The sequence below is a fragment of the Protopterus annectens genome, chromosome 3.part0, assembly GCF_019279795.1.
Source record: "Protopterus annectens isolate FY-2018-M chromosome 3.part0, PAN1.0, whole genome shotgun sequence".
Taxonomy (NCBI): Eukaryota; Metazoa; Chordata; order Ceratodontiformes; family Protopteridae; genus Protopterus; species Protopterus annectens.
Genome location: NC_056731.1, coordinates 1,701,069,374 through 1,701,082,165, shown reverse-complemented (window position 1 = coordinate 1,701,082,165; position 12,792 = coordinate 1,701,069,374). Strand labels below are relative to the sequence as shown.

The 12,792-nt window shown below is 35.7% G+C and overlaps 1 protein-coding gene across 1 annotated transcript in view; it reads right to left on the bottom strand.

The window, feature by feature from the left end:
* Positions 1-3,530: 3,530 nt before the first annotated feature.
* TRHR (thyrotropin releasing hormone receptor) overlaps positions 3,531-12,792 on the bottom strand; it is a 141,540-nt gene continuing 132,278 nt past the window's right edge. Inside the window, exon 2 of the mRNA XM_044065741.1 lies at positions 3,531-4,564. Within this exon, the coding sequence (XP_043921676.1) occupies positions 3,551-4,441 (891 nt within the window). The 5' untranslated portion in view covers positions 4,442-4,564 and the 3' untranslated portion in view covers positions 3,531-3,550. The remainder of the gene's footprint in view (positions 4,565-12,792) is intronic.

Here is a 12,792-nt window from a genome sequence, read left to right as displayed (position 1 = left end):
AGTATACAGCTCATTGAACATCCCTGTCTTACACCAGACTTCATATGTACCTCTTGGCCTAATCAGCCATTTACAAGTATTTTTGCTTTATTATTACTGTATGCTGACATACATAATCACATAAGTTTCTCACTTATATTACATTCTTTCATTATTACCCATAATATTTCATGTCCAATTGTAGCAAATGATTTAAGGTTAATTATGATTTTCACTTCTTCTTTTCTATTAATAATATCATCCACAAATGTTCTATCATTAATAATTCTCGACAACCTTTTCCCCTTTATACTATATATACTATTTTCCATAACACTTACTATTTTAGTTTAAAATCTCTTTTATATTATTTTCACAAAGATCTTATAATTATTATTCAGTGCTATCAATCTTCATTTTTTAATTGCCTTCTATCATCCTTCATCCATATGAATTTAAGTATTCCTCTAAATAATTCTTGATACACAAAACCTTCATTTAATCATTCATTCAAAATCTTTAAAAATATTTTTGTTACCAGTCCCTTACATTTTTATATATATTTCATACTGTAGTCCATCTGGTCCTGCAGTCACATCTATATTTACTTGTCCTAATACTTTATCTAGCTCATTTAAAGAAATTCTATTTTTCTTCTGTTAATTTTTTTATTTTTCATGTTTTTTTCCACTACCTTCTTTTTTCTTTAAACTTTTCTAAAGCATATTGTGCTACACTATTCAAACTCTTTTCCTGAGTTCTTTCTATTTCTCCTTTCGCATTTTTATTTCGGTCATTACACTACCAAGTCCTTTACTAATCTACTTAAATAACTCAATGCTTCTTTTTTTCCTTGTAAAAGTATCTTTGCTTATATAACAATTCTTGTATTTTTTTCCTGATTCCTTTCCTATAACTCTTTTCCTTTGTCAAAACACTTTCCATTATTTGCTGACTAATCTCAAACAAACAGATTTTTTGAAACATCTTTTCAGAATCCTGCACACATTTACTGGTCTTTGTGTTTGCTTTCTCCTTTATTTCATTCAGTATTCTATCATCACCTTCTCTCTCCATCTGCCTACCTGTTTCTCTGGGCTGTCTCTGTACTTGGAATGGAAACAGGAAGTGTTCCTATAAAATGGGTCCCACTCTCAACAATAACAGGTAAGGGAGGTTTCCTGATCCCTTGATGAAATTTCCTCTAGTAGTATAAATACCACCTCATCTCTCCCCTGAAAAGAAGCTACTGGCCTAGTTTGATTAACCCGGTCAACAAAGGATAAATAAAATACACATTTAAAAATGGTCCCCAATTTTGGGCCTTTGTCTTCCCATTATTTTTGTTTTTGTCAAGAATTTTTGAGCAAAGAAGTTGAGAGGTATAAATACAGCTGTGTTTTAAGGGGTAAGGCCCCATGCTCCCACTCATATGGCTGCTCCCCTTGTATTGCTACTTCAAATATAATCAGCTCTTGTGTCAATGTTTTTAAGGAGTAAGAGATCATTTTTCCTTTGCTGTGACCTTACAGAGTTATGCCTACATTGATCAACTGACCAAAATCTACAGCTATCACAAACAGTTTTTCATTATTTTTCCTACTATTAAACATGACACATCATTGAAATAGTTTATGATGCTGTACCTTTCTGTGTTTACCAAAGTACAATAAAGATAGACATGAGAAAAAATGTACATCTCTGTTCTGCTGGACATGCCTATTACATTTTAAATACCTTCTCAGTGCAAATGTGCTTTTTTCTTGTACTAATTTGTTAACTATTTGCTCTGTGTCACACTAATTCCCACATGACCAGCATTTAAACATAAAGTGATGTACCAACTATGCTGAAGGTCACTCAGATATATTTGTACCTTCCCAATATGCTGGAGCAATGCTTCATGGTTTACCTATCTTTAAAGGAATAAAGCATGCCCTGGTCCTTGTTTTTTTAAACCTAATACCCAAAAGCAGTCATATCATCCAGATATGCATTTCCTGTTAAGCAACTCAAATAATGAAAGCTAGTGTGGGTTCTATTTCAAAAGATGCATCTGATTGTCTTTAAATATCAAATATTGTAAGCATATTATTAGTCCAAGTGATATATATGGGATTGGGAATATTGGATTTTCAACCACAGATCTGTAAGTTTTCTTTTCACGTTTTAATTCACAGTAAGACACTTATCTGAAAGGAAGTTAATGTACAATTTTTTTAAGACCATTGTGATAAGATTTAATTTATTTTGCTTCTTGACTTAAAGCATGATTTTGTTTTCATTAAATATATGTTTGACATTCTGGTAGTATATTTCATAGATTGTTTTTTAATATTATTGCAAACAATTTATAAGCTGTAAACAGTACTGTTAAATAAATAAATAATGTTATACTCAAGTTAAACATGCTGAAAGTTGATTTTCTCTGCAGATGATTATCTTGGGCTGGAAAAACAACTGCTGTAATTAAGCACAGGCCACAAAAGCATGCATCTTGAAATTAAGGTCACAGATATTCATCATTCTTGTTGTGACAGATGGCGATGACATAAATGTACAGCTTTCATTTCAAAGGTATAGTAAACAGCAGATGTTAATTAATTCAAAGGAAAAGAAACAATTTACTTTCCTGTAGTTCTCATTTATAATGTAAAATAGGTTACAACCCCCAAACACACACAAACACACACAGTTATATCATTTTCTTTACAATAACACTTTTACATGCATTTATTCAATGTTTTGTTGATTTTAAAATGCAACAGTAATAAAATAAGTTACTGCGGTTGCTTTAAAATATAATTAACTGTACTTGGAAAACTTCCTCTATAAATGGGCAAAGATTAACCCTCTGAGGATCAGAATCTCTGAACTACATTCCCAGAAAAAAAAACAACCAAAAAATACTTTTTAAAGTGTTTTTGCATGGGGACAAATCCCCATACTTCCTAACTTATGTATACCGAATCCAGGGTTGTACCAACATGAAAGAAGGTAGAAATTCTTCACAAAGGGCCATCATTGCCAGCACAACTCACTGACAGTGATTTTTTATGGAGGATCTCCAGTCCTTGATGGGTTGAATTTTGAGCAAATGAGGTTTGAGAATTCAATCTTCCTCCACCCATAGGTAAACAATTTGGAAATGTATTCTATTCTGAGTGATAACATCCTTGAACCTTGTCAGACCTTTAACTATCTTTCATATTTACTCTACCAGTCTTAAAATTAAATGGATGCCATTATAAAAAATCAATTATTTTTGTTTAAAGCCTGTTGACATTTTCATTGAATTTACTCAAACATTTTTGTAACTGAAAAAAACTGTGACCCACAAGTCAAAATGATTCCTCCTTCTTGAAAGCACAGACACATTTAAGTCAACTATGATAGCTTGTAATTCAACTAATACAAATGTTTTAACCTCATATCATTTAACACATCTTGGCACTAAAATTACATTGTCTGAAATAATCCAAGAGGTACAACTGAAAACAAGTAAGACATATACATAACTAATGATTGCCTAAACACATTCACTCATCTTGCTTTAGCTTTGTCTGTGTATCTATAGTTTTTCTCCCTTAGTATTACTTTGGAATGTACCAGAGCAGTTAAATCGGCTAATGCTTTGGATTTTGCTGTCTCTGATATCAGAAGTACTTACCTGCCGTCTTGAAGAAATTGTGCTGCTGGAACACCTGCTTGACATCTTAGGGTTTACAATGCTGCCTTGATGCACTGAGTCAACTCTCCACGTTTTATTTTCTTTTGGATCAGATGGAAGTGGGTTCAAGAATAAAATTCTTGCAATAAGTCCATAGAGGACTGTTGCTGATATAAGAGGAACCACATAAAATATGGCAAAGTCTAGGAAATAAATGGGTAGATATAATTTCCGGGATACTTTATAGTCACAAATCACAATTTTCATGTTCTTTGTAGAAGTCTTCTTTGTGTCTAGTAAGAAAAACCACATTACACAGTACAGTGATGTAAAAACCCATACAAATATTATGATCTTTTTTGCTCTTGAGATAGTGCAAAGGAACTGGGCTTTTATCGGGTGGCAAATAGCAATGTAGCGTTCTATGGTAAAGGCAGTTATTGAGCAGGATGAGGAATTAATTCCTAAATACTGGAGAAAGGTAATGAAGAGGCAACCAGCATAACCATAAACCCAGGAGCCATAGATACTTTCTGTTATATTTGGGAGACCTGCAGCAACTAAAACAATAAGATCAGCTATTGCAAGGCTGACAAGGTAACAGTTGGTTGGTGTTCTCATGTGTTTAGTAGTTAGGACTACCAAAACTACCATTATATTGCCAACTATGCCCATTCCACAGATTAGTAAAACCAAAAATATGGTAACAATTTCATATGCGGGGCTAATCTGAATAGTTCCGTTCCCAGTCAGAGTTTGATTTCCTTGTTGAAGGACTGTTACGTTCATCATCTTTATATGAACTGCGTTGTCTTCTATCAAGAATCAGCTTGAAGGTCCTCGATTTACGCTTTTGTATCATTCGTCATCCTGATTGCTTTAAATCCAGAGGAGCAGAGGAGTTGTTTTGGTAATCTAAATAACAATATCAGAAAATAGGAGAGGAATTTTAGGATTGATATATTGCACTATTTCACTATTTCACTTCTTAAAAAAGCCTGTTTTTTTAACTCTGTATGCAACTATTATGTACTATGCAGGTTTACGTAGCATATGTGAGCACATGAATGTGTGTGCACATTTGTGTGTGTGTGTGTGTGTGTGTGTGTGTGTGTGTGTGTGTGTGTGTGTGTGTCTTTCCCTGCTGTTCTGTCTACTTGGATTTAGCTAGTAGGACACAGCTATCATATGTGATAAAAATGGCATCTGAGCTGCAATGGTGATAAACAAATATCTAACATCAGGACACAGATATCTGGTACAATAAAAATTAACTTTTTATGAAAAAACAGTACTTAAAATGCAAATGCTGGTCCAATCATAAAAATATTTACATCCTCCCCCTTAGCATCAATATTGTCTGATGAATCATCAGGAACTAAAACATCTTTTTTCAGTTGTTTGTCTATACTTATCATTTATTTATTTATTTTATTTTATATTTCTTGACCGGGTTTGTCCGACTGGGCTACAATTGCCTGTTTTCAGCAGAGGCCCGAGGAGAAAAGCTCCAACAGAAAAATAGAAATTTTACATATTGAATAAATATAGAATACATTCATCATTACCACACATCACTGCATTACAGTGTCACACATTACACTGTGGCAAGTGAAATACATATAGAAATGCATTCATCAGAGGGATACATTCATAATTACATATTATTTACAAAACAGTGCAATAGTTACATAGCTGAAATATTTTACTAGTTATGTTTGTACAGTGATGTAGCAAGATGAGAAGATAAAGTACTAAGTTTGTTTATTGAAAGGAAGGAAGAGAGAAGGGAAGGGAAGTAGAAGGTTATAGGGGAGTGTTTATGGGAAATAATTACATTGGCAGGTCCATTTTTCATGAAGGTATTTTTTTGTAGTGGTTGTGAATTGATTCCGATGTTCAAAGGATCTTATATCTAGTGGTAGGCTATTCCAGGCCTTGGAAAGGATAAAGCAATAAACTAGGTGACCCATGTTTGGCCCTTGGTTTGTAGATTTTTAGTAGGACGTGTTCAGAACTGGAGAGTAATCTAGTGGGTAGGTAATGAATGATCAGAGATGAGATAGTTGGACAGAAAGAGGGTTTGTAGAGAATGGAGTGAATAATCTGAAACTGATTATACCGAAGCAGGTTAGGTAATTCTAGCCAATTTAGTTCTTTTAGTGAGAGACAGTGATGGGACTTGTAAGGATTTTGGGCAGCAAATCTGGCGATCCTGTTATAAGTTGTTTCTAACTTGTTTAGTAGTCTAGTGTTGAGGCTGGTGAGAATTTGGGAGCTATAGAGTAAAGTGGGTAAGAGGTAGTCATTTGAAAGGATTAGTTTTGCTGTTTTGTAAGATATTTTTTGTTTCTATAGGGGAGACCTAGCTTGAGATGTGTTTTCAGATACAATTATTGTCATGTAAATCAAGGTTAGTTCATCATCAATAGTAACACCTAAGAATTTTGTACTGGTGTCCACCTGTATTTGAGTATTTGTGACAATATGGAGAAGGAAGACTTTATCTGGTTAAGGTTTTTAGGGAGAAAGAGTAGTAATTTGGTTTTCTTTGGATTAAGGATAAGTTGATTTTCAGACAGCCAGTTTTCTACAGGGTTAAAAGAGGACTGTGTGTGTGATTTTAGTTGAGTTGGTGATTCGGCAATAGTGATAAGTGTAGAATCATCTGCATATTGTATCAGTGAGGATCCAGGACATGAATTGTAGAGAAGGTTGGTAAAGAGGTTAAAAAGAAGTGGCCCAAGGATGGAGCCTTGTGGAACACCTGTTTTAACAGGAAGAAGAGGGGAAAAAGCTGAGAGCCATTTGACTGATTGAATCTATCAGAGATATAGCTGTTAAACCAAGATATGGTGGATGGAGAGAAGTGTAAGTTTGCTAGTTTAAGGAGGAGGAGTTTATGAGACACTGTATCAAAGGCTTTAGAGAAATCAATGAAGAGACAGGAAATAAGTTTGTTACTGTCTTTAGCTATTGATACAGAATTTAGGAAAGACAGGAGAGCTGTAGTAGTGCTGTGCATGGGACAAAAGCCATGTTGGGTAGGTGTGAGTAGATTTTCTTGCAGAAGGTAGTGTAAGACTTGATTGTGTATACATTTTTCCAGAATTTTGGAGAGTGGTGAGAGCATGGCTATGAGTCTAAAATTAGTTATATCTATGGAGTTTTCTCCTTTGTGTGTTGGAAGAGTGTAAAATTGCTTCCAGATGGAAGGGAATGTGGATACAGCGATAGAGCGGTTTATTAGAATAGAAACTGGGAAAGCAAGAACATCAGCAGCAGCCTGAAGGAATGCAGAGGGAATGTTGTCTACGGATGTGGAGCAAGGTTTTACTTTAGATAGTAGAGTCTTAATATTGTTAGTGGAGACAGGTTTAAGGGAGAAGGTAGTGGTAGGGTTACTATTGATGGAAGAGTTTGAGCTATTAGGTCTATTATTGTTGGTGGGATGGTTTGTGTCTTGATTTAGTAATTTGGATATTGAGTCTATAAAGTAGTTGTTGAATATGGAGGCAGTTTCCTCATGTGTTTTGTCAGGATGAGGGTTAGGGGAGACTAGTGCACCTGGGTGTAGTATTTGATTTACAGAGTGCCAGAACATTTTATGGTTGGATTTAAAGGTAGAAGATGGATTATTATAGAAGTTTTTCTTATCTTTATTTATGTGACTTTTGGCAAGATTTCTAAGTTCTTTATATTTCTGGAGGTCTGGTCGATATTTAGTTTTAGTCCACATTTTCCATGCTTAGTCTTTTTTTTTTTTTTTTTTTTGGTAGTGCACAAGTGTTTATGGTCAGCTGTGGGGATATGTTAGACTTTATGCGGACTGTTCTAAGGGGTGCCAGAGAATTTAAAATACTAAGGAAAGTGGAGTTAAAAAAGTGGACAGCTTCATCCAAGGAGAGTAGTTTTAAAGGATTCCAGTTCAATTTTGATAAAAAAGATTTGAGAGTTTCAGGGTTAAAGTTTGCTAGTTTTTGGTGTTTGATAAACCTTTGAGGTTTAGCTTGATGGGATGTGTATCTGAGTATTTGTATTGGGCAGTGATCACCTAGGGAATTTGGTATTGTTTCAGGGTTATGTTATTTGGAAGGGTTGAGACAAGAATCCAGTCAAGGAGAGATGAGGCTGTATGGGAGTTATTGAAATAAGTGGGATCAGAGATGGGTTGTGTAAAGCTATAGAGATTAAGGTGTTGTGAGGAGTTTTGAGAGGAGAGAGATAGCCAGTTACTGTTGACATCCCCAAGAATGATAGTTTCATTTGGGATGTGTTGGGAGATATGAGTAAGCATATTTTCCAGTGGGGGATGTTATCACCTGGTGGAATGTAAATTGCTACAATGATGATAGTGGAATGGCTATTAATATTTAGGTTTACAGATAATATTTCAGCTGGGGAGAAGGCTTGGGATGTAAATGTAGAGTTAGAAATGGTAAGGTGATTAGAGTATAGGATAGCAACACCTCCACCTTTCCTTTTTGGTCAATCTAGATGGTGTATGATATAGCCAGAGGGCAAGATCTCCATGTCTTGATGTTGGGATTTCAAACAGGTTTCAATCAGAACAAGGCTATCTGGAGTATGGTGGAAGATCCAAGCATGTAGTTCACTTACTTTGTTCAGAACACTCCTAGTGTTTATTGAATAGAAGGAAAGATGTTTGGGAGATTATTGACTTTGGGGTTAGGAGGGCTAGCAGTGGAGTGTGTTGGACCAGGGATGAGATGGATGTCTCCAGCTAAGAGAATATTTTTGTTGAGGTAGAGGAGCTTGAGCATATTAGCAGTGGGGGTGTAGTATTTGGTTTTGTGTTTGGTAGGGGTGAGTTGGGTGTTAGGTAAGTGTATTTTTGGTAATTATTTATATGGCTCCAACAATGTGGGTTTGTAGGGGAGATATGTTTAGGGTGTAAGTGGATGTTAAGTGATGTGAGTATAAGGAAGAGGAGTAGGAGAGGCAGTAATAGCATGGATGTAGTTAGAAATGCATAGATTTTACTGTTCAATTAATACAGATTGTAGGGTGTTTTTAGTTAATAAAATGCACAGGGGTATAGTTTGTTGGTCTGTTAGATAGGGGATAATAGTGTATACCAGCTAGTACCAGTAGGGGAGGGTGAAGGTAGAATATTCTTTTGTAGCAGCAAGAGGGTTGAGGTATAGGCTATTATGGAGTGAAAGATAGGAAGGGGTGGCTGTCTGTTGTGGGAGGTACAAAGTAGTTTGCTATAAAGGAAATGATATGGGGGGGTGGGTGGGAATGGGGGTGTGAGGGGATCGAAGTGAGCCCGAGTGAAGTGAGGGTGAACGGAGTGGGGGAGCCAAGTCCAGAGTCAAGCACAGTCCAGAAACAATCACTAAACAGAATAAGGCTATGTACTGTTAATAGTAAGAAAAAGAGTTTTTTTTTCTGTAGCACTATCAGGTAAGAAATATCTTAGAGCAGGCTGGGTAAGAAATATCTTAAAACAGGATAAGCAGTCCAGCATTTAATAGACACACATTTCTTGAAACTAACAGGCAGTCTATTAAGAAATGGGGGGGTGGGTCATTGCTGCCAAGCTACTTTACAGCATACCAACTTGCTAGAGAGTACAGTAGATAATGCCTTAAATAAGTATATTGTAAAATGTAAAAACTAAGCCAACATACTTTGCAGATAGCTGTGTGATGAGCAATTTTTGTTGCAACTGTTTAATGCAATATGCAGGACTTTTAACAGTACGCTGTTAGTATGGAGAGGAAAAAGACAAACTTGGCTGATTGCTGAGGAGAGAAAAAAATAATAAAACTTGTTACCAAATATGGTGTTTAGCACACAAAAGATAGATGGAGGCATTTTAGAGAGGACAGAAAGAGAATCTTAAACAATATAAACACAAACTGTTAAGACTATCATATCTGCATTCACTCTAGCACAGTAGTACAAATGCAATGCTACAGAAAATCTAGCTTTAAAATGCTGCTACAGTTAATAATGATCATATTCAAAGTCATGCAACTTAAAATGCAACCAGATACAGATGCACTGTAAGAATCATGTTATTAAATAAAATGACAGGTACTGTAACTGTAGATGCATTTGGATTTTCATGATATAGCAGAAAAGAAAAAAAGTCACAGATTCATGTTTAACTAACAGCTGTGAATACCGATAAACACGAAATGAAGGCATTGTGAATTTTTGTTTTGTCAAAGAGAACTTCAGAATCATATAATCATAGTCAAGGAAAACTAAGTGTTCCAGTATTAAAATTTGATGAAAAAATGAAAAACATTGTTCTCTTGTATGTGCAAATGTAAGCATTTCCTTGTTATGCAGAGATAGGACTGCGTGTGTGTGTGTGTGTGTGTGTGTGTGTGTGTGTGTGTGTGTGTGTGTGTGTTATTAAGAGAAAGAGAAAAAAACAGAAAAACAGAGGGAAAGAGAGAGAGAGAGAGAGAGAGAGAGAGAGAGAGAGAGAGAGAGTGAAGTGGCAGAATGTCCTTCTAGCCTCCTACATTGGTACCTCTGCACTGGAGAAATGTCTTTTCCTCCAAGGATGGATGGAGGTTGAGTATGCCAGATTTCATAACATATGTTGTGGCAATAAGATTTGGGAGTCAGAACAGGCTGAGATGAATGGAACTGGAGGAGGAAAGAAAGTATTATGGCAGCAGGTAGCATTTATGATGGTGCTGTTTGCACTGTGCTGCGGGAGATGAAATGCCAGAGTTGACACAGAAAAAAAAAGAGCTTACAAGTCTGAAAATGGGGGATGAGGATTCAATGGATGAGTGGCCTGATGGTGGAAAAGAAAGAAGTGCAGTTTAAGGGATTGGAGGAGTTAAAGCAGCAGTTTATGGGTCTCAGTGGGGGAATGGCAAAAGTATGGGAGTTTAAAAGCTTTCTGATGAGGGAGTAAAATGATAAAATAGCAAAATCTACAACAGAAACTAAAAATCTTATCAGCCAGGTTCAGTAGATGGAGTTAGAGCAAGAGTAATGGGGAAAATTTGTGTTGTTCTAGGTATGAAAATGTTTGCAGGGGCAATAGTATGACTGAATTAAGCATACAAAAGGGTGATTAGTAAATGGGAGGGGATTTGTTGGAATACATTGTGACAACCCCACTTAAACCTGGGGCAGTAACTAAGGAACCTCAATCTTCACCACTGTTTCTGGTAAGGGAGCATCTCTGAAAGCAGAGATAGAAATACACTATTTCCCCTAAGTGTACACCAGGAACAAGTGTCAAACCTGGGACTGGACTATATGTTTCACTCTAGGTCCCCAAATGAGTCTTCACACTAACCACTGTTGAGTATTGTGTCCCAATTCTAAGTATTTGACACACTCACTCACACACATACAAACACTGGGAAAAACTGGCACAGATTTACCTGCTATGTCATCTTTTCCAAACACAAGGTAATGGCTGCCACCAGTCAAATACCAAAATACCCTTGAAAAGAGGTGTTCAATTATATTGGTTAAAATAAATATTGATATAAATGGTAGCATGCAATCCAAGCAGTAAGGCTTTTTGGAGTGGCCCTGGTGTTATTACAATAAGCATAAACACTCTCAGGTTGCTAGAAGTACTTTCTAAATAACCAGCCACAATAAAAGGTAATAAAATATTTAATAATAAAATGATTTAAAACATGTCTACACTAAATAACTGATTCTAATAAACCACAGATTTTCACACACAGGAATTATGACAATAACACTGTAGGATGGATTTCACACTGATTGTAGAAAAACTCTATCTAACTATAGTTCCCTAACTATGTAAAGATTAACTGTCCCTATCTAATCTAATTTAGTCAGTAAAGCAAGATGGTACACTTACTTCTGCCAGGCAAGATAAACATTTATGCCCACTCTTTAGGCTGTTGTCTGGTCCTCAGCAACTGGAATAACAACTCCCAAGTATTATTGCTGAACAACTCTGAAAAACGAGTGATAACTACTGATCTGGAAAACAACAAATGACTACTGAACAACAACTGAGCATCTACAACTACTACAACTATTGAACTTTGACTCCACACCTGCTTTTATAGCAGAATTTTTTTTAAAGTCACATAAACCTGTTATGAGAATTCTACTCTCTCATAGACTTAAAAAAGTAAACAAAACAGCTGCTTTGGAAATTCTATTCCTTTCTGCTCTGGCACACAATGACATCACATCTAGGTCAGCTGACTGGCATAACATACATTCAAAATTCTTTTTAAAAAATGTGTACATTTGGTCAGTCAGAAGAACACTGTCTGGTTCAAACATTTTATATAAATTAAAGTAATAATAAAAAACATAAACTTATTTACAAAATTATTTACAAAATTATGGCTAGTCATGCTGGCATATATAACACAGGGTAATTTACAATTACTTACAAGTATTTATAAAACTTCACCCAGTCATGCTAGCACAGATAACAATATCTAATATCCTCATATAAATAAGGCATTAATAAGTGAATATCTGTTTCCTGATGCACAGCTGTGACATTTGCATAGATGGTAGTTAGAAAGGTTGATAAAGTCTAACATAATAGATGATACAAAAATGATACAGATGTAAAGAGTTAGATTCAATAGATATTCACTTGTGGTGGCTGTTCATCTGGGGATTGACATATATTCAGTAAGGATATCTTTAGGCTCAGTTGTGGAAAGGGTTTGGAACAGGAAGGAGTGGCTAGACACTCCTCTGATTGATGATAACAGGGAAGGAGAAGAGCCTGCTATGAGGACACTGAGAAACTTTGTTAGAAAATGTGCTTGGTAGGGCAAGGAGTTATAAGGGGAAAAATAGCTACAATATCAATCATGTACTCACTTTTGGATATTATGAGTTTTTTTGTTTGTTTTTACCTAAAGCCCTCTAATTCTCAAGTGTTCAGAGTTTGCATAGTCTATAACAGTACCTAAACTGTTTCAGAATGTGGTGAATACTAGTCACTTTGTAAAGTTTCTAGTACAGAGTCAAGTTCAGCTCATACCCAGATAACTCTGCTGCTAAACTCGAAAAATTAGAAAAGACTATGGGGACATGTGTCAAAAGGGCAGAAGCACTACTCAGCTTTAAGATGCGCCAAATGACATTATAATTATGTTCTTACAGTTTATTATTAGTTTCTGGAG